This window comes from Scophthalmus maximus, chromosome 18 (assembly GCF_022379125.1).
Source record: "Scophthalmus maximus strain ysfricsl-2021 chromosome 18, ASM2237912v1, whole genome shotgun sequence".
Classification (NCBI taxonomy): domain Eukaryota; kingdom Metazoa; phylum Chordata; class Actinopteri; order Pleuronectiformes; family Scophthalmidae; genus Scophthalmus; species Scophthalmus maximus.
The window spans coordinates 9,240,190-9,263,557 of record NC_061532.1 but is presented as its reverse complement, the minus strand read 5'-3'; the positions used below and the strand labels follow the sequence as shown (position 1 = coordinate 9,263,557).

General features: G+C 42.9%; 1 protein-coding gene across 2 annotated transcripts in view; it reads right to left on the bottom strand.

Moving 5' to 3' along the window:
* The window catches only part of nkain2 (sodium/potassium transporting ATPase interacting 2), a 71,584-nt gene extending 60,916 nt beyond the window's left edge, over positions 1-10,668 (bottom strand). For both annotated transcript variants that reach the window (XM_035617028.2, XM_035617029.2), the window contains exon 1: positions 9,339-10,668. In XM_035617028.2, coding sequence (XP_035472921.1) covers positions 9,339-9,392 — 54 coding nt within the window. In that variant the 5' untranslated portion in view covers positions 9,393-10,668. The remainder of the gene's footprint in view (positions 1-9,338) is intronic.
* Between the last annotated feature and the right edge of the window lie 12,700 nt (positions 10,669-23,368).

The window sequence follows — 23,368 nt, the reverse complement described above, 5'->3', positions numbered from 1 at the left end:
AGGGCTAAATAACAATACAGGAGCAAGCAAAGGGAAAGTCGGCGCCACAACAGTTTGAAGTGTATTAAAATAAAACACAAAGAACAGAAAGCGTCTGTCGGCGCGTCTGTCTGTCCACCTGTTATTTCAGACCGCCTGTCTACCTGTGTGTAAATATTGAGTCGGCGGCATTTGGCCGAACACCATCTCGGCTCATCCGTCATCCGTGGTCGCGCACAAGGTCAGCTCCCAGCGCCGCTGATACACGTTTTAGCAGCTCGGCGGGAACACACAGTCGGTGATATGACCTTTGTCGCATGTCGCCACCTCACTTTCCTCTGCCGAGTGTCAATGCGAGGCTTGCGGCGATTGTTCGCAGATGGGGTCAGGACTCGGGGAATATGATGCAGGGAGGATTGAAATGGGCCACCGGATCGCTCTGAAGGAACAAGCCTGCGAGAATGTGACTGGCTGCAGTCGCTGCAGTCCGTCTCCTCCACTGGCGCAGCTTGAGATGGAAGGTTCAAACATCACTTTGAAATCTATTAAACATCTACACCAGTGTGTTCACTGCCTCTGTGTTTCTTGCATCAGCGAAAAACTGAAGATTAAACTTCCCGCATCTGAAATGCAGCGCCATGGGAGACAATGATGAACTGCGATTTTAGGAGGAGGTCATGTGGGGAAAGGCCCATTCATTTTCTTCATCAGACAAACTAGGTCATTCACAGTTGGAACATACAAAACTCTCCCAGTCCGACAGGACAAAAGATGAACAACTACATTAGAAAACATCTGGTTCTTTGATAAAAAAAATCTGTGTACGTGCAGACACAAATATGAGACGTTGACTACAACTCCCTAGGTACATGTTTCTACGAATCATTAAACAACTCTCTTTTTTAAAACCTTTTATCGTTTCCAATCGATTTTTTTTTCTCTATTAGCAATGAACTACATCAATCTTTAAAATGACAGACATCGCTGTCGGAGGGTAGGATCAGCCAGAACTAATTAACGTTAAGCCTTTGATGACCCAAAATGAAAAAGTTGGACTGTTCTGTTGTTCTTCTCCTCATGCCCTCCCTGCAGCTGGTGTCTGTGACACATCAGTCAGTAACACCACTGCATGAACCCCAGTGTTGAGCAACTGTGTGTTTTCAACTGTCAGTGTTTCTGCCTTCTCCGCCAACAGACGGCGATCAGGCGTCTTTGAGTTGTAATCATTTTGGCCTTCGGTTACTCGCAAAACATTAAAAGGGTAAATTCTGACGAGATTGTACAAGCAGTCCCTTATAGAATTCAACATGGTGCATTTGATTGAGATAAAATAATATCAAACCTGATCCAACTTCAGTAAAAAAAAGGCCTGTAATATTATTGTGTTGAGAAAACTGATAATCGCCACTAACACAATTTAGAGCCATAATTAAGCCAAACGAGAAAATAATTCAAACTGAAAAATGTGTTTTTCTGTTGAGTGCATGAAGACACGATTAAAAGAAGAAAAAAAATTGTGTAACAAATGAGGTTTGAAAGCATATCTGGACAAAGGAACACATTTACGCTGGCCATGAACCAAAACCTTGTCCATCTGAACCAATTAAGCACGGCATTCACACTACTAAGTGATAACTCACAGTATTTGCTGTTAGATAACAGTGTGTGCCACAGTGCAGTGTCGTACCACTGCCACACAGAGTCACAACAGCGGTCTATGCAGCGGCTGGGATTTCACACAAACCGAGTGTCAGTATCACTGAGACTACAGAACATATAATCCAAATGTGTGAGGGTTCAGTTTAATGCCTCCACTGAGCTGTGGAGGAATATAGATTGAGTCAGCTTCTCCAACTGAAATAAAAAGATTTCATTTTTTCTACTGATTCCACTTTTCCACAGCTCCACGGATTGTTTTACGATGACAGTGCGAGTTGACACAGCATCGTGGTTGTGCACCCGCTCCGCGAGCCTCTGAATGCCTTAACAAGACGTGCCAAAATCTCAGCTGGGAAAAGAAGAAGAAAAACTGATGTTGTTTTTTTCATAAAAAAAGCATTGAGGGTGGAAAATTGCAGTCTATGAGAAAAGTTTTCAAAGGAGAGAAAAACAAAGTGGTACACTGGGGTTGCTGTGAGCCTGGTGCTGGCGAATCCGTCTTGTTTAAAAAGTTCAAGACATATACTGTATCTTTAACTTATAGGACAAAACTTTATTAAAATATCCTGCGCGTGTTGTTGTTGTGTTGTGTTATTTTGGGTTCTCGTTGTTATTCCTCAATACGACCAATGAATTGCATTGTGAGGAACATGGACACAGTTGCTTTTCTGTTATTGGATGACATGGGTAAGTGTTCAAATTCAAATAACATTAGGTGTTCATGTACAAAAAATAAGCATCGCATTTGAAATGTTGTATCTAAAAAGTAGGAGACATACTTATGGACTACGTCACAAGTTTTAGCATTTAAGAAAAGGCAAATGTAAGGGAATCTCTGTGTGATAAAACATATTGAATAACAGATGCTAATGGAAGACGAGTTAAGACAGGGGAAGGGTTGACAACTCTCAAGCGACTAATTGACGTAAATATGACACCAGGAGCTAAGAGTAGGCACTGGAATCACTAAACAACACACTTCCGTTACTCTATCTGACCATCAAAGATCAATTGGTGAAGGGTCATGAGAGAGAGGTCCCGTCACCTCCAGATGTTTTGTGAGCGCACCTCGTCGTCAGGCAGCAGCAGTCAAACATCCTGGCTGGGAGGATCTAACAGCCTTGGACACATTCCAGAGTAAAAACTTCACCTTACCGCACATTTTCCATTTTTTAAAGTTGGTCTTTTTCCAAACCTTAATGTATTGGCTGAATTTACAGAGTGCAGCTTGTGAATGGTGCGTGTGCCGTTTTGCTGACAGCTTTTTGGATTGGCTGAACAACAAATATGGTCTCACACTGACAACCACAGAGCATAGATTTCCCATTGTGCAGCATGATTTGCTCAACTATTGATCACAACTCTACACTTTCCAGATATACAAGTTCTCTTTATCAACAGCTTCAGTTGGAAGCATCCTTGTTCACAACATCCAGGCGTGGCCAACCATGAATTATTTTAATTTCCTTTAGTCATCAGTGGAACATTGAAACTAGTTTAATACATTTATGGACACATACACTTTTGATCATTAACATCTCAACCAACTCAATGTTAGCTAGAGGTGGTCAAAACTTTGGCCTCAAAATGCAAAACCTGCTTCTTCTTCTTCTTCTCTGTATTAAAGGACCCATTGTTTAAAAGGACATTGTGTTCTGTCGACAGATGAAAGGAAGAAAAGTACAATACCACTTATTCACCGAGAACAACCTGAACAGCACTGACCGCAGCTCGCTCTGATCTACAAGGTACGAGGTCTGATGTCAGACGTATTTGGCACAATGGAACTACCTCAGCAGGATCGGCAGGTGAACGCTTGTTTTGTGCAAAGAGACATTGAATGAATCGCCTGACAAGTCTGTGGCCGAGGTGTGATGGCTGCCTTCCTCCGAGCGAAGACGGGAAAAAACAGGAGGTGGAGACCGATAAAGAAATGAAAAAAAGGACCAAAAGAAAAAGATGGTGAATGTGGGCATACATGAAATGACAGAGACCAGGGGGTAGAGACTGACAAATTAGAGACTGCGCTAAAAGAAAGAGCGACGAAAAAATCTGCAGACTCAGAGCTGAGATTGTGTGTCCCCTGTTGAAAGCGACATTTTCCATAAAGGATAGCGAAGCCTTTTTATCTCACAGAGTAGTGCAGATGAGGAAGGAGGTCTGAAGATTACGTTCGATGCCATAGTGCGGAAGCTGCCTTTGCTTTCAAATGGAAAAACCGCCCTCACAAGGATTTGCTTCAAAATTCTGGAAAACCTGACAGCATGAGATGGAGGCACATTACAGAAATAACTGAGACCGACTATTGCTAATATAGTCATAATGATAAGGTAGTTGAGCAGGAACCAGGCTGAGTGGGAGAACCTTTTTCGTGAAACGGCCATGTATTGCAATTTACAAAGAAATGATCAAACTCGTGTCACCACTAAATGTTTTTGAAATTGGATGTTTTGACGATAACCTCGGAGTCAAAATAACTTTAAACGATGTTTCTGGAAAATCCAGCATGTCAACATCGATTTATCCCCCCCGGCCCTCAGAAAACGCCTCCTGGATCAGTATTGACTTCTAGGTTTGAATGTCTGCACAGTCACTGTTTTGCAATCAGGTACAACGCAGCACACGAGCGGAGGTATCGTTTCTGCATTCATGTCACAGCCTCCATGTGGTAAATTATTCATCATGTCCCTCAGTGTTGGAAATGTCAAAGGAATGTACTGCCACAGACAGACAAACATTGTGTCTCCAGTACAGCCTATGGCTGCTGCATGGCCAACCTTGTTTCATGTACAGTGTGGCTTTGCCTTGTTCACTTGTACTTGTATCTTTAACAATTTGTGTTATGCCTGATTTTTAAGTAAATGTTTTTTTAAGGATTTTTAAAAATAATTTCTATTCCACTGGGTTATTAATTATCATCTCACTGTGATTGTGCACGACGTTAAATCACACTGCTACACTTGTAGCTCCACTCTATTCAATTAACTTATACACCAACAACATAATTAACATTGCATCAACATTAACACCCACCGACCGTCTGCACGGGCTCCTCTGAACCAGCCAATGGAGCGAGGACACCAGTTGCCATCCTGTTACCTATCACACCATTGGATTATTTAGTCAGCATCTTTTTGACAGCAGCCAGTGGGTGTGTGGACTGATATAGCAACAAGGACCACAACCATTGCCACAGCAAGTGAGTCACCAGTGACATGTGTGTATCTCCCTGCGTGTGCATGTGTGTGTGTGTGTGCGTGTGTGTTTGTGCGAGTGCAAAGGTGTTGGTATAAAAAAATCATCTGACCTGCTACGATCATTTTACTCTTTTCTTTTCCAACATCATAATTTTTCCCTCTGTTCTGCTCACCGCACCATGACACACTTTGACATGACACAGTTTGTATGCCCTTAGTCTCTGTCACCATATCACTGTTGCCATTTGAAAAGCTTGTAAGTTGAACATAAGTGAAATTAATGAACTAGGAAATTGGCACTGTTACTTTACAACTCATACAGACTTAAATATCCCAGTAATTTTAATGAAAAAGTTCAACATTTTAGGAGATACTCTTGTTCACTTGGTTGCTGAGAGTTACTGTAGACAGTAAGATTGATACATCATATATCTTTAATTTAACTGTGCAGTGACATACAGGCATTTCTGCTGGTTGCCTTGGAACCTCAAATTAACAACAAGACTGGTGTCACTGCCCAAAGTGAATGAGTAAATGAATGAAAGACTGTCAAATATCTAAATTAAATCATATGATTATCATACTCAAGCAATCCTCCAATTAGAGTGAAATACCGAATATGAGTCGCTTAAATGGAGGATCGCCGATACAGCCTTTGAAATGTAGACGCAACACTTAGTCGATTCACTGAAATGTTCTAATGACAGAGAAGACATTTGCAACAATGATGTGAGTAATTCTGTATTATCTGGCCATTTTTCCAGCAAAAGGGCAGATTGTGAGGATTTATAAAAAACTTAATATCTTTGATCTCATATATCTATATAATACATATATATATATATATATATATATATAAATAGATATAGATATCCAGATATCTTTATCTATATACTATATCTTCTGTCACCTTGAGCTTTAGGAATTGATGATGGGCATGTCTGAGTATTGCCTGACGCATTATAGATGTAATCATTACTTGAGAATATAATTAGCAGATTAAACAATAACCAAGATAAAATTCTTTGTTACAGCCGTTCTTTAATATGTCTCAGGGGTTTCCAAAGGGACCAAAAAAAGGTGTCCAGGGGTCTAATTAATAGACACTAAGAGTTATTGTGGGAAAAACAAAACCAGTCTGGTGACCAAGTAAATTAAACTAATAAGCCTAGTGCACAGGAGAACACTACATTTGCTTTAATGTGAATTACAACCTGGCACATTGTCATCTGACGGGACCAGCCTGGCACTTGGTGACGTCAGCTGCGAAGCGGACGCACTTCCTCTCCCACCTTGGACCATTGATCCACACTCGGCTATAGTGACATCAGATATCTCACCAATTAACCTGGCTAACGAAGCAGGAACAAAAACTGCTGTTAGCAGCTACATTAAATATCAGTTCCACTACATAAGACACACTGACCCGCATTGTTTTCCACTCGAGGCGAGGTCAATTATTAGGTGGAAGCTCACGCAGCTAAACACTGCTCCCTCCGACAGGGCCTCAAGTGGAGAAAAGGAGAAGCGCTGACTTCTTTAATCTGTGGTCAAAAAGGGTTTGATATTGAAGTCAGTGTGGTTTCCTGTGAGCTCGACAGAACTACAGCTTGCGTGAAAAAACGCCAACCACATAACAATATCTGTATCATTGCTTACAATGCAGAGGATTTATGCATTTACCATCGGGAGGCCTATGTCTAAATGGATTCAGCTCTAACAGAGCTAACTGTGCATGGCCAAACTGTAAAAATACAGTAGTGTTAGACCTCCAGCTCAGCCAGTGGTGGCATCAGCTGGCTTGGCTATTACAACAGTCAGCGGTGCAAAACATGTTGTTGACTATGGCATGGCATTAGTTCCACCACATTAGACACAATGACTATCACTATGACAGCATCTCATTTACACACACACACACACACACACACACACACACACACACACACACACACACACACACTTTTTTTCGCTTATGGAAATACCCAGTATCCCCATTTACAGCACAATGGTGTGTTTCATGCCTGTACAGTGCATGTGGGAAATCTCATTGGCATTCCACTGTAGACATGTTGACTTAAACAGCCGTTGTTCCTTTTTTTTGGGGGGGGGGAGATGAAAACATGCACAGCGATGTCCCATTTCACAGCACAATAGGCCTTCTACAACCACACACTTGCACAGAAAAAGGGGTTATTCACAGTAAATTAGGTGGCTTTCATGTATCTGGTGGTACTGAACACAAACACACACATCCGTGCAGACACACACACACACAGGGTATTATGTCAGCAACAGTGCCCAGTATTCAGCATGACAATAGGTCTTAAGTTTGCACACACTTACTGTACATGACTCCATGAGCAGAGAATGCCACAGCACTCTCGTGTTTGAGTCCGTGCACATGCTTGCACGTATACAGCGTCCTATTCTATATGATAACAAACCATCAGTCTCTCTACACACACTTGCGGGAAAATTACACCCTACAATCCTCTTACGAACGGTCCGCCTGTGTGGTTTAGAAGAGAAATTCAGGATACTTTTTGAGATGAGTGGTACGTCTTTGCCTAAACCTCTCTCCTCTGCTTTTCCTCTGATCTCCTTCGTTTCCCAGGGTAACATAACCTGCAGAGAATCCTGGAAGCCTGGACTTACTGCTTGGTCTTGGTCAATGAACAGTAATAATGCTGATATGGTTTCGGTGTAGCCAAGATGAAGAGTTTTGCAGTAGTAACAACAAGCAACCAACTTTCTTTCTTTTTTTTTGCATCTTAAGCTGTTTTCAGGAGATGTTCCTGCTGCATTTGGACCTGGGACTCACTCAGAGAGTCTCCGGATATTTTACTAGGGGCCTGGCAGGAAAAGTTCCCGGTGAATGTCCGGGGAAACATCTGCGGACATTTGAAGTCTCACATACAGCCCCCAACGGAGAAGTTCACGACAATGTCCAGACTCAAGCGCTTGTCTGAAAGCAGCTTTTGTCTAAATATCTTGTTGCCGTCCAACATATTTTTGGGTTATTAAAGCTGCAATAATTTAAATATTGAGATGAACTATGGGAAAATTATTGTTTGTAGTGCCTAAAGAAAGTATCACCCAAATCTTAAATTCCCTCCGAACCTGCCAAGGTATTCCTGTTAGCATCCTTTTGGTTATTAGTTGGTTGGTTAGGGGCCAGCAAGTTTTGTTTTGGTTCACAGTAACCTCTTCCATTAATCTTGTTTACAGCTGCAGCTGGCAGCTATTGACAGTGAAAAAGTTTCTGATAAATTCACTCTAGACACACACTACCTGCCCAGCACAGACGACGGAAAAAGACAAGGATAGGGAATAGCCGGTGAAAATATGGCGGGAATTTGGCAGCTGTAGTGCCCAATAATTTATTTTTTTCCACCCTCAGGCGTCATTGGAGACCGAAAATAAAGCAACGGGGGTCAAACATTTGTCCACTGATCAAGAACATGATTCTAAATGAATGCACCTTGGCAACCGCTGGCAGCAATGCCATTAGCAATGTCTGCCACTTATTAGGCCATAAGAGATCAGCGTTATCTCCTTCCACTTGGCCTAAAAATCGAGGAATGCTGCTTCAAGTTTGTCTTTATTTCCATATGATTATTTTTCACTTCTCGGACTACGCTTTCTCTGAAAATACATTCCACTGTACTACAGCTGTATTGACTCGACTGAAGATCACCAACACGTGGCCATTTTTCTTGTAGGAAATAGAAAGGGGGACCCGCCGCCAACAAGTATGATATCATTGTTATTGTTTCAGGGTGGCTGCTCCCCTTATTATTAAGAATTTAGAGGCCTGAACCGATAGAATAATTGGTGTGTATGCTCATATGCACACTTCCTACAGACCCATTCCTCCCTCCCTCCCTCCCTCCCGGTTGTCTTGCCTGGCACCAGTTTCCATTGACACAGACGGTGATGGGAGAGAGAGAGATACAAAGAGGGAGAACGGCAGCGGATGATACCATCAGTTTATATCATGTCAATCCATCCCGTTCCCGTAATCCATGCATTTCTATCCATAAATCACACCGCACCTGCTCCCTACCTCTGTCTGCCATACACCCACCCATACCACCTTTCTATTTTCCTCCCGGTGTGTCTTCATTTATCACTCCCTGCCTCCTCCGTCTATCCATCTCAGCTCCCGCCGACAGCCATCCATCCACTCGTCTCACATACTCGTCAATCTGTCTCTGGACGCGGGTCCTGCCTTGAATCATGACCTTTTACGCACCTATTAACTTCTGAAACCTGACCTCTCAGTCATCCACATTTTTTCCGCCCTCCGCCCACCTGTCCCTCTCCTTCGCGTCAAGTCACCAGGATGAAGATGCGTCTTTGTCTGTTCACCATCTCCACTTGTTTCCTGTTGAATTCTTACAAGACGTGAAAAACAAACAGACCACTTTTCGTGTTCCTGCTCGATCGTCCCGTATAGCCACCCTCTCGCAGGATCAATAGCAATCTTACAACACTTACCAGCTGCATGCCACAGATGAAGGCCAAGGTACACCTGCCACTACAGCACCCCATGGTGACCTCCTCCCTCTCTCCGGTGGCCCACGTGGTGAAGAAGACTCTGGGTAACTCCCAAATCTCCAGCAGGGACCTTCAAAAACCCAGGCTCCCTCCACACCCCCCGGAGGGCCGTCTGGTTGGCTGGCAGCCCAGGTACAGAGGCGCAGAGCAGAGCGCGGCCCCCTGTACTCGCTGGAGCTCAGGGGAATGAAAGGCTACTGCTTCATTCGGATGGAGGAGCCGCTGACAGGTTAACAGCCTGAAATGTGGTCCCGTGGATCTCCGACACACAGGGGTCAGCGATCATCAGACGGAAGGTGGGCGATTCATGTGCACAGACTGTTCCAGGTTGCAGGCAAAGCACTTCCCAAGCCTCTGCGACCGAAGGCAGTTCAGTAGCTGGATGGATCAGGTGGTGTGGTGCATTTTCCGATTGATTGGTCCAAAAAGGCTTCGTTAACTCAGATTTCTGATCATGTCAAATTCTTGGATTAAAAAACGGGGGGAGACTCCGGCATTGAAGAAAGGTTACAGCGACTCATCTGTGTCCACAAAGGCTGCACTTGTCCACACATCACCTTGTGGTCTACAAAGTCCGGGAGACGATCACCTCCATAAGTAGCCTCCTCGGCATGGTCCTGTGACGGTGGCCACTTGATGAAAGACAGGAGAAGAACTGAGGCAGGGCAGAGAGGGAGAGGTGATGAGATTAGATCATCTCTCCTTCGACCAATCCGACTGAATGGCACTCGGATTAGCCGGATTTGAAACACACCACCGGTCTGTTGGAGGGCGGAGGGAACAAGTGAAAGTGGTCCCCTGCCTCCTCTCGTGGACCAGCTCCTCTCCTCTCACGGCAGCATCACTTAACCCTGCGGCTGCGTCTTCTTCTTCTTCTTCTTCTAGATTTCTGAGTGTTTATCCGTTCAGGAAATGAAGAGTGGAATTGTTGCCGGGGGGGTAGTGATGTGTCACCAGCCAGTGGGGAGCAGTCGTCGGTGTCTCTGCAGGCTAACAAGTCGTCCTCCTCCTCCTCCGGTCCATCTCCCCGTCAGCTCCACGACACCACCGCCGTCGTCGGATCAGCCTCCTCGGTTCATTCACCGCCTCCTGCGGTGCAAGCGAGTAGAATCCCTACAGTGTTGAAAATAAAAATTAGATGAAATAAAGAGACAGAGAAGCGTGTCCACGTTTCGGTTGTCGGAGGGACAGGGTGAGAATTATTGTTTTTGTTGAAGGGTCGGTGGAAGTCTCTCAGCGTTAATTGCGGGGGGGGGGGGGGGGGGGGGGGGGAAAGGAGCGCTAAGTTTAGTTGGTCGTGTCGGAGCTCGTCTTCAAGGAGTGAAGAGGAGACAATGGGAACCGGGACGGACCAACGGACCGAGGGAGGGAGGGGGGGAGAGAGAGAGAGACAGCCGAGAGGAGCGTCTCTCGCCTGCCATCTGTGAAGTCAAACACCGCGGAACGACAGTAGCTCTTCCGGATGGGATTTCCACAATAAAACGCTCCGGCTCCGGCTCGTGTTCCCACGCACGAGACAAGACACGGTCCGCCGGGAACTCTGTGTCGAAGGGAACTTCGACAAAAAAAATGCAGAGAAGAGTCAACAAAACACAGTCAGAGTCCAAATCTTCATCAAAACTAAATCTAAAAGGTTATAAAGTCGGAGGTTGAGGAGTTCCAAAACGGCAACAAGCCGGAAGCGGAAGGGGAGGCGAGTTCCACCTGACATGGAGGTATGTCTGACATGCCACGTGACAAGAATGAGGTCATTCATTGGTTCATTGGCCCACGCGTTTGCTGTCATTTTATACTCATTTTAATGCTGCGATTAGCTCCAATCGAGTTAAAGTTGAATTCCACCCTCGATGCAGAGTGAACATCAAGCGGCAACTTTTTTTATGACCTTAAAATGAAGAGTAGGCTATATTGTTTTATTGGTTATTGGTAAAGAAACTTAATATTTTGAATGTCAACGTACATGTATGGTACCTCTCTTCTTTTGCTTTTCCGCCATATTTGAATATCTGCCACAGTCAGAGGAACCCATCACGTTGCGATCTCTTATCGTGTTGTGGCCCCACAACAGCGCCTCAACCATTGCTCCTGAAATGGCCGCCCAGAGGCAGCTTCATACCACAGTCTACAGACATGGGAATAGTTAATAGTAGTTAATTTCCTCAGTGACATCTCTCTCTACCCCTGCAGGCTGGTAAAAAAAAAAAATTACAAATTTCTAATGCTTCCCTTTTGGCTCTTTCATTTTAACATGCACTGACTTGCTTGCAATCTTAACAGGGTCTTATGTCACTCAAGACCCTGATACTGTAACAATTGTCGAAATGGTCCTGTTGATTGGTCAGTTTTATTGTCAGCTGATCGCTTGTAGCTTCAGTATTTAAAAAAAAGACCGGAGCAAACTATGAAGTTAGGAGTCAGGAGGAAGTTGGGGGTGGATGATTCCCACGTGAAACTGATTGTCGTTGTTGTTTCAACAACTTAGACTGCTCCACAACCTTGACCGCATTGTATACAACTGTATTGTAGTACCCATGACAACAAAAGTCCTCTAACCATAACGAAGTGGGCCAAACCATGAAATCTGCATGTTTGGTATTACAGTGATGATGATGGTCTGGCACATTTGCCCTCTGATATGTTCCTGTGCAGTATCAGAGGATCAGGGGCACGTGATCGATATGGTCATTTCTTACTCTGGCTGGCATCAATGAGTATTGAATTCTTTGCAATGTTAGTTGGACAGAGGCATGCTCTGTGCTTTTATGTTGAAGGCAGCCGGTCCTGACACCCATCCCTGTTGCAGCTGCCTCTGGCCGCCTTGATGGGGCTGATGTTCCGCTCGGCAGGGGAGCGACGGCCCTTTTCACTCACTGAAACACACAAACACAGATGCAGCTTTTGGTCGGAGTGCAGCTGCTCAAGAAACATGGCCTTCAACCATCCAACCTCATAATGAATGAGACTGAGTGCACTCAATCTCCCTCTTCCTGTGGAGAGGCCTGTCTGACTTGTCAGGATAATCATTTTATCATCATCTCTCATTCACTTAATTGAGGGCTAAGGGGTTCCCGATAACCTACTATTAAGACTGAATATTTAAAAAGGAGGAGAAGTGTGCAGTTAGTTCAAAAATTGCATGTAGCTTATTCACACCGTAGTCCCAACTCCATCAGTTTTATGGAAGGAGCCGTGGGGTAACACTTCAGAGGCTGATTGCCTAATTTATCCCTGTGTTGTCCCCACAGTGTCTGGAGTTCAGCAAAGGCATCACAGCGGCGGACTACAGCCGAAAAAAACAAGAAGCTGCCGAAAACAAGAAGGTTCCCTCCAATTAAAGGTGGAGTAATCAGTGTGCTGTGGGGTCACTTGTGCCACGACTATAAAAGGGCCAGCAGTTTAAACAGACATGATGGTGGAGAGGCTATCACTGCTTTGGCTTTACAACATATGGCCCTGCTTTCCCCTAACCATCAATCTATGTCATAGCATACCCCTCCCACACACCCACACACCCACACAGACACACACACACACACACACACACACACACACACACAGGAAAACAACTCACGCACTCGGATTCACACACCCATGCGCACAAAGGAGTGCACGTACACGGACACACATTTGAACCACATGCAGTGCAGTTAATTATCCCGCTAATCTTGAGTGACAGTGGGATGTATAATGGCTGATTCCCCCAGGGCCGTGTGTCAAATCATCCACCCATCCACCCATCCGTCCCTTCTTCTATTTATCATCTTACCTACATAGTCATCCACTATCACCCCATCCACCTATATTTCCACACAGCGCCTTCATTTTTTTTCATCTTCAACATCCTCTGCCTTTTGTTTTGCATCTTTCCCTGCTTCTCTCTTTTCCTTTCTGTGCCCCTTTTTTAATAGTTGATCAGTAAATTCAAATGTAATAATTTTACCTTTTGTCTTATATCATCTGCTCTTTCACAAAGGTCACTGACCAGGCCAATTGGGCCAGGTGGGGCCCCTGGTGGTCAGAGGCTTGTTGGCTCATTGGTGAATACCACAAATATTTAACTGTGTGAAGCCTACATGCGAATCTGAGAGAACATTGGAGCCAATAGCACGATATGCAAATTTGCACTGAAATGTTATATTAGATTAGATGTGAAGATGAAGGACAAAATGAGTCTGCAGCAATTTTACAAATCAGTTAACAAAGGTTCCAGTTTCTTACATGTGACTCATTTCTGTTATTATTTGTTCTCTACGATAGTGAAAACAAGGCATTTGATGTTGTCACCTTGGCGCTCCATAATGAGCATTTTTCTCTATTTTCTGACATTTGTATAATCAAGGAAATAATTGATTAATCCTTAGTGAAAATATAGCTGCTTCCTTAGGAGTTTAACCACGTGATGTGCCAATTGTTTAAAAGCCCAAAAGCCATACAGAATACAGATCAGTCAAAAAGGTGGTTGTGAGATTTGCTTCTGAATTCTGCAAAGAATTTCTGTAACGGAACAGCAAGTTTGTCAATTTGGTAAATGTTGCACTGTCATTTGCTGTTGTGATATGTACATTTCACATTATTGATATTTTATATGATTTGTATCCAAATTTTGCAACTGCAGGAGTAATGGGTGCATCAATGCACAAATCCACAAATGGAGCTGTCAGCTGTATTACATGTTCTTCCTCGGCGGATGAAGTTGTCCATATATATATATATATATATATATATATATATATATATATATATATAAATATATATAGTAATTTTACATTCAGTTGAAAATACAATTTTAAATTGGACTGTGACGGAAAGAAAGAAAAGGAAATGAGAGAGACCATGATCAAAGACGGAGGAAAACAATAGAAAGAATACATAATTAAAATAAGTGAGGACAAAGGGGCCGAAATGACTTTGTCTTTGTAAATGTAATGGCTGATACATTACTGTAGGTCACTATCTTTTAGTTGTGGTTGCAATCACTTACCTGAAGCATTGTGCTGCTTCACCAACATGTGCTGCTGTGACAGAGATATGTTTAAATTTGATTTCGACAGAGGAAAAATGGAACAAAGGGAGCGAGAGAGTGACTGACACACAGAGAGAGAGAGAGTGAGAGAGAGAGAGAGAGAGAGAGAGAGAGAGAGAGAGAGAGAGAGAGAGAGAGAGAGAGAGAGAGAGAGAGAGAGAGTGGGACAGAGGGAAAGAGATAAAGATATACAGAGTGAGAGACAGGCTGCACCTCCTTCCAGATAGTGAGATAGTATGTGTTTGTTACTTTATCTGTCTGGACCAGATGTCACCAGATGCCTGCTGCTGCCAGCCTATCTCAACCCACACACACACACACACACACACACACACACACATACACACACACACACACACACACACACACACTGACCTTGTGCCACTGTGACGTGCTGCACCTCCTCCTACACCTTGTCATATCTGAAACCAACTTACTGCATTGCCAGATTGTTGAAAATAGTCCCTGTGGATGCACAATATCAGGTACAGTTATTTGGGGCAGGGAGAGCAAGTGAGGGGTAGATGAGATAATGTGCTGTTGAGAGAAGGGAACCTCTATGTTAAAGGTTTTCTTGTTAAAAATAGGAAAATTAGGACCACATAGGGGCAAAAACATGAAAGTACGATTTACTTGTGTTATAGTGACGGGTGGGGGGTTGGAGATTATTTGGCAGTAGTGGAGCATAGGAATAACAGATGTAAAGAGAAGGACTTAGACTTCAATACTGTTAGAGTAGATGTGACGACTTACATTGACTGATCAATGATGGGTTGCTGGACAGGCGGAAGAAATATCACAGATTTGGTTAGATGTAAATAGACTTTTTCCGTATTAAATAAGACTGCAATCTTTCCTAAAACCCGACCAAGTGCTGTGAGTGTCTAACAATGACCATTCAAAAAATTCCAATGGTGCTGTAATCACTACAAGCGAACACTGTAATGCTAGAAGAGGATAGAAGAAAGGATACGACAGAGGTGATACTGAACGAGAACAGTAAAGTTGTGGGTTTTAAAAACACATAGAGCTGAAGAAGCTAAAAAACGCTCCATGACACAGAGGGAAATTACTGTTTGGGTGATAATGTTCTCATTCATCACTGAGAGCAACAACTTTGACTTCATAATTTGACCCACTCCATTTTAAAACATAGAAGCCTTTAAAATTAGTAATTTTACAGTTTATTCTAAAATCAGCTGCATGGTAGAAGTAAATTACCACAAACCACGAAAGAAGGCAGCCTCAGTTTGTGTGTGTGTGTGTGTGTGTGTGTGTGTGTGTCTCTGATGTGTTTAGTGTGGTTATGGACAGTCATACCATGAATCACACACTAATTCGGTTATATTTTTGCTCCTTGTCTGAAGAAACATTTTACCTTCTTGAGAGGCTGACCTCAAGTTTGTGTTTGTGTTTGTGTGTGTGTGTGTGTGTGTGTGTGTGTGTGTGTGTGTCTGTGTGTCTGTGTGTCTGCCTGCCTGGAGGCAGAACTGTAAGTGCTATTAGACCTGGATATTGCAGCAGTAGCTCACAGGAGTTCGATACAATTTAATGCATTTGTTGTCTAAATGTATAATATAAATCACAACAAGCTGTAAGTCCGGTTATCAGATTCAGCCCTAGATTCATTTTATATCCTGCATATTCAAATTATTATTAGAAATGAGTGCAGTTTATATTTTGAACTGTTTATATCTTTATGTCGGTTTAAGAACAATATTTAAGTTCCCGTTTAAAATAGGTAAGCATCTTACTGTCGCTTTAAGAGAAATAGCTAAGTGGCTTTAAAGTCCCTTAGTGCCGCTCAAGTTTGTTGGCTCGTTGCTTTGAAGTTATCTAGTTTGTTCAGTCGAGGTTCAGGAACCAACCGTGCCACATGATTTTCTTACCGTCGTATACTTCTCTGTACAAGGGATACTTGGCTCTGGATACTCCTGCAAGCTTTCGCCATTTGCGGGATAAATGTTTTTGTTTTCTCCTTTACACCCGCGTCCTGTGAAACTATTGCCTGCTACGAGGAGTGTACGCGAGTCAGCCCAGGGAAACCGACGAGACTCAACTCCCAACAATGGCCTCCATGCCTGACGTGACCCTGGGTTTCCTCGTTGGCACTGCACTCACCATGACTCTCAGATAAAACTTGGATTATTACTTCCCACCTGGAGAAAGGAGTGGATGTACAGACGAAGAAAACAATCCAGCGCCCGCGGTTCCTTTCCGATCGGCCCAATTCAGCAACCGCAGCGCTGGAAGCCAATGTAAGGGCCCCTGCAAGGACGGACCTTACACCCGTGGTCAGCGCTGCTGTGCGCGTGGTCAGGTCTGTGGTCAGAATTGCACGTACATTAAAGATTCCTGACGCAATTGTAAACTGCATTGCTGCATTTGTGTAGTTAAAAGCAGCTGTGTCCAGCGCTCTATCAGCTGCGTTGAACATTGTGGGAACTGTTACTATCTATTTAATTTCTTCAGTCAGTAAATGGTTAACCAGGTAGTTGTATGAGCACGGATGTTGGGCTACAGTGCACATCGGGGCACCCGTTCCACTAGTTCTCCATCCATCTGAGATGCACGTCCTGATTTTGCCAAGTGGCGGTTGTCCATGAACTAGCAATTTTTTAATATGGTAAAACAACTGCCCTCAGCAAATCAATGCTAACCCTGAACCCCTAACACTAACCCCAACCCTCTGACCCTGACCCCAAACAAAATCTTGGTCTCAGGACAGCCGCCACACAGCGAAAATCAACAAAAGCCCGTCTGAGCTGCAGTCACAAGAAGGCAAAGAAAGAAAAAAAAAAAGCAGCTCTGGACCAGCCTGACCTCCCCAAGTCCCGCCCTGTCCTTTCACCCCCTTTCCCTCTTTCATACAATTCCTTGTATTCCGTTCTGTATCAAGGTCACGTGTGGGTGTTCCGGTTTGTCCCACAGTCCCAAAAACATTTAAAGGGGATTTTGTTTCTGTAAATTCGATCTTTGAAAAAAACTTTGAATTTAGCTAAAACTAAATCACCGTTCAGCAATAATAATGACAATTATTAAATGCATAGGTGCATTTTTTGTTGTTGACCAAGCAAAACAGAATTCAGTTGTATTAACAAACTGGAGGAAAATAAACTGAAAAATTGATGAAATTTAACAATATTGTCCTTCCAAGCACTACTGTACATTGTACATCTTTACCTATTCCGGTCGGGGAAAAAATGGGAACAATTATAATATTTCCCATCTTTGATTTCTATGCTTGAAATGCAATCTTATTAACATCCTATTTAAAGCGTCAGTTGAAGGAATTCCATCTACAGTCTACCTACTGCTTCAGGTTTTGTTACATGATTATCATTAATTTCACAATTAGAATTATTTAATTTGCCTCCAAGCATTTTCCTGAATGAGCCAAGGCATATTTACCCTCTATAATTATTACAGTGAGGAGATTACACCCTGTTTTCTTCTCCACTGATTGTGCTTGTAGACTAAGAGAAGAATCGTATTTTTGCAGCAATCAAATAGGTCATTTATTTATTTTTTCGCTGACTTTGATAAATAAGCAGAGGGACTGAATTTTGGCCCTCGAGAATGGCCTTCAATATTTTTCTCAGTTTACCTTGAAGGGCAAGGACATTGAAATACAACAGCAGATGCAACGAAACCAGCATTCACTTAACACCACGTGAAGTCTCCTTATAAAATCCATATTTAATCGTCTTACAAAACAGTGTCTGGGAAGTATACAAAAAAATTGTGGCCTGCTACAGGTTAGGATGCAAAAATGAACGCAGCCTCAGTGTGTGTGTGTGTGTGTGTGTGTGTGTGTGTGTTTGTGCCTGTGCCTGGAGGCAGAACTGTAAGTGCTATTAGACCTGGATATTGCAGCAGTAGCACACAGGAGTTCGATACAATTCAATGCATTTGTCATTTTGTCAGTCTAAATGTATAATGCAAATCACAACAAGCTGTAAGTCCTGTTACCAGATTCAGCCCTAGATTCATTTTATATTCTGCATATTCAAATCTGCAGTTTCTTGCATTTGTATTTCTGTCAGTTTGCATTCATTGATTCCCCCCAAAGCACAGTGGTTGACATCACTGATTAGCATTCATGCAGCACTTTCAGCAATAAATGCAATTTCATGTTTAGAAAACTTAAGGCAATATAGAAAAGTTTTCATTGCTTGATTGCAGTATACCCAGCAGGAGCAGGGTATTCATCAACCCTCTCACGATTTTGACCCCCTGACCCTTAATCCTTATGTGTGGGTTTGAAAATAATAATAAACATGCATGAAGTAAGCAATAAAAATGTCTGGACTTACATGATTCAATTCTGTTGCATACAAGAACTGCTTGTAGTCTTCAGAACAGTGATGCATGCACTGTAAGAAGAAAAATTAAAATGGTTAAATTTCTGGCAGCAGTGGCTGCAAAACATATACCATGCAAAAACGAAATTACTAAAAAAGAGAATTCCCCTGCTATCAACCATCTTCAATCAAGTTTTGCAGAGAAACGCTGTTATCTTACAGACTTTTACAGGATTATTATGACCTTTAATAGCAACCAGTTATTCATTGTGCAAATCAGCAGATATTAGCTGCTCATTATTAGATGTCATTCGTGTTCATATTTCCCGTGTTATGACTTTGGGGTGATACTTCATACAGAAATTGTTGGCTAAAATTTTGTCCTGCAAACATGTAAGAATGAATGGGGCAGAGAGTTTTTTGCCAAATGCAAAGTGCATGCCGTGTGATGGGTCGTCGGTGTTTTTCTAGTCATTTGATATACGTCTCAGCAACAGATCGGTTTGCAAGTGGCTACTGCCTGATTGCACTCGAGGCCTGGTGAGATGTGAATTTGCAAAAGAAAAGTTGCGGCCACCTGCAGCTCAAGTGAAAATGTGTCCTATTATCAAATACTGTTCTGTTCAATTTATTTAATTCTTATGACAGACAACACTGTTTGGTCAGGCTTGCCCTCTCACAACCACATCTGTGACCTGCTGCATCTCCAACTGAAAGCAACGCAGAAATACCTTTTCAAACATGTTTGTCCTCTTAAATATTATGCCCACACCGATATTGCTTTGAGTTCAGTGAATCAAAAGGTAATTTCACCTCAGAATGTGTGTGTGTGTGTGTGTGTATGTGTTCGTGTTATGTGCTTGCAAATACAAATGTGTACTGCACTCTGATGTGCAAGTATAAATGCTTGGGTACATTTACCAAAATTAAAGAAAAAATATACTCACTTTTTGTTGTATCCATACCAACTTCTAATAATCATAATCTTCAGAACACACCGTCAACACTGGGGCAACTGTTTCATATTTCTTTGGTAGTATAGCAGAAGCTCCAGGGTTCACAGTGTGGTTTTATGCGTGGTCTGAATTATAATAATCCTGACCCTTGCATTATTACAGTAAGAAGTTAAACTTTTTTTGTCATGCAATTTTTCAAACTAATGAGCATAACCAACATCATCCTGTGTATAGTAGGGGCAAGCAAAATTGCCCAGTGTTTCAAAACTTGCACAAATTAAGCCAAAACAATTCACATTGCATTGATATCCGGAGGGAAAGAGAGAACATATGTTAAATATTTCTTTTTTCTTTAATCTTTTTAAGGGGTGGCTGCAATGGCCTTTAAATGCCTATGCATGCATGCAGGGGCCTGTGCTCATGTTCTTGTTCTAATTAAGACAAAGTAAATGGTTACTGGTGAATTTTAAAGTTAGTCAAATGGGGAAGGGCATTTCCAAGCCCTGTATTAATTAAAATACCGAAAGAGCAACAAGAGAGAAAATAGACAGAGAGAGAGGGGGATTGGGGGATTGGAACAAAGAAACACTTAAGAGCGAGCGAAAAAGAAAGCAGAGAGGGGACAACAGATTGAGATGAGAAAGATAGTGTGGCTAGAGATGGGCCGAGAGATCCGACAGGGTGAGATGAGGGAGACCACACAAATGAATCAGCTTTGCAGCCATTCAAGGAGAAAAGGTAACGGAGAGAGAAAGAAACCCACAGATACAGTACGAAGAATACAAAGTTAGGAGGAAGGACGCCAAGGACGGAGAGAGGCCGAGACAAATGGTGCTATACAAAGAGAGGAATCAAGAGACGTAGAACAGTGGATATTGATCGGTTAAAAATGCATGAGGTGTCTGCTGTGCAGCTTCTCATTTCTACTGCCTTCTGACCAGACAGGCCGAAGTTTAGCATTGTCACAATGAATGAACTGTCTTTATGTCGATCGCTGCGCTGAATAAAGTCGGTCTGGCAGCCAGACAGGCAGACAGGCAGACGGAAACACGCGGTGAGTAATTCAATTAGTTTAGTTTTCAGTCTCTAATCAATCAGCGAACGTGTTAGCCACTCCGAAATGAAATGAAGTCACTGATTGAAAAGGGTGTCCGCTCTCTGTTGTTGTAAAGGCAGTGGATTTTCCGCAGTCAGATGCCAACTACAAATAATGTTCATTATTCTGATGAAAAAATCGTCCCTAATGAGCCATCAAATATGTTGTTTTACCTTGAAACATTGTCCCATGTCCCTCCAGATTTGAACTTTCCATTGTCTTTCCATTTGCCGATCAGCCGGGGAGCAGTGGCGATGACGCTTTGTCGGAATTCCACACTAAATTCTCCGACAATACCAACAAAAAACTAACAAAACAATCGAGAAAGAGAGCAGATTTTAGCGAAAGCTTGTTGGTAAGTCAGCTAAAGCTTGCCAAAAGATAAGACAAAAATAGCTCCTTTTTTTACCCCAGTTATTAACCATGGTTGAATTATGACAATTTTGATAAATTAACTCTTTATTAGCCTAATTTGTTTTGTTATTCCGCATGAAGTGGTCACGCTAAAAGGTGGGCTAGGTGAGCAGAGTGGCGGCGACTCCCATCTCGGCTTTTGTTCATTTCACCATGAACACTATGTGACACGATGGAAAGCTGAAAGAAAACAATATTTGGTATTCGGTTTGCTAAAACACAATTTGTATGCCAATCCATCAATTAGATGTAGAGATACATCACTGGAGGGGGGGAAACGTCCAACCTGCTGGTGTCACTGGATAAGAAGTCAGGGAAATCACCTAAGTCATTTGGCGTCATCATCTGGAAACCATGGATATCTGCAATATTTTGTGCCAGTCTAGTTATTGGTGAAATATTTCATATCTCTGGGCCAAAATGTTCACCGACCAAATCGATAAATAAACCAAAATATTACATTATAATGTTAAAAGTGATGGATGATATTCAGTCAGCCAGTATATGTATAATATTAGTCTCTGAGCTTTAATTGCTCTCCCTGACACTGTGACTTTAATTTCCAAGTCCTCCCTGCTCTCTGTTGTCTTTCCATCTGTCTGCTCTGCCTGTGCCAACACTGTTGGATAGTATGTGTGTGTGTGTGCATGCGTGTGTGTGCATGCGTGTGTTTACTGTTCACTCTCCAATACATTTCCATGTCTGTAAACTCGTATCAAAACACAGCAGGGGTTGGCAACTGTGACCGGCGAGTGCCAGTTTGATGGAAGGAGCTGCAGGCCCGGCAGATCAGAGTCTAGATGAGAGGACTTCCACTTCCTGGCCGAGCCACAAAGCCAGAATTACTGCAGAAGTTTGCCGGAGCCGTCCAGGTTCTTGTTGGGTGCATCCACCTGGCCTGCTTCTCCATGAGTCAGTGTCCTGTGAAGAGCTGTTCACAGCCAAACATGTCCTTTAAAGCTGGCACGGATAACGTAGTGCAGAGCCACCACAAATGTGAAATGTAGAATTGCTTCTTTTTCTCCATAGATTTGGGTGAGCTGAGCTTGTAATGAAGTCTTTGAAAAAACGTCCCCGACTCTGCACACTCTTTACTGTTAAATATTATTCTTAAAAGGTGCTAAATGGTAAATAATGATAATGATTTCATAAAAAGGTTAATGACACCACATCATTTTTTTTGTTTGTTCAAAGTGAATTATTTTGTTCACCTTAAATACAAACCAGAGTGATTTGGAGATCAGCATCTTGCACAAGGACACTATGACATTTGGACAAGAGAGGTCAGGTGTCAAACCACCGACTTTTCAATCCCAATGCATATCATTAATAATTTTCATGTACTATTCTATTCTAACACAGTGTCACTCCAAGACAGATATAAAAAGCCCCAGGCCCATTGTATTAAGCAGATTTCCTGATAATATACACATCAAATCCAATGGTGGACATTTTTTAACTGGCCAGCACACAAGGCCTACAAACTGTGTGTGTGTGTGTGTGTGTGTGTGTGTGTGTGTGTGTGTGTGTGTGTGTGTGTGTGTGTGTGTGTGTGTGTGTGTGTGTCTTATCCCATCAGTAGTATAGCTTTCGGCTGGTTTACATTTGCATAATGAAGTCAATAACACTGGCCTCCTGGGAGAGAGCATGGTGACATTATTACTAATTTAATAAGAAGATGTGTGCGTGTGTGTGTTGGGGGGAAGATGACGAGGGATAAAGTGAAATGGAGAGAGAGAGATACAGATATGTAAGTGGTGAAAAGGGAAGGACAGATGAAAGGGAAGGAAGACCGTTCATAAGCAGAGGAGAGGGGAGGACAGTCGTGTAGAGAAAGGGAGAATGGGAGCACAGTAAATGGTGACTCAGGGAAAGAAAGAGGAAGAGAGAGAGAGGACCAGGAGGTGAGGGTGGAAAGAGGACATAAAGTTAGAGAGTGGTCAGAGGGAGAAAGACGCCGGACAGAGGAGAACAGAAAAAGAGAAAGTGTGGGAAGGTGATGGAGTCAGACAGTGAGTCAGACAGACAGCTTGTGTTTGGAGACAGAGATGTATAGTTGATTTGTGACTGTTGTGTTCACTTCTGCTTTAATCACTGACTCGGCGTCCGCGCCGTCCTCTGCTGGTTTAAGGTCCGCAGCCGTCTGCGCTATGAAAAAAACAGGCCCTACAGGCGTA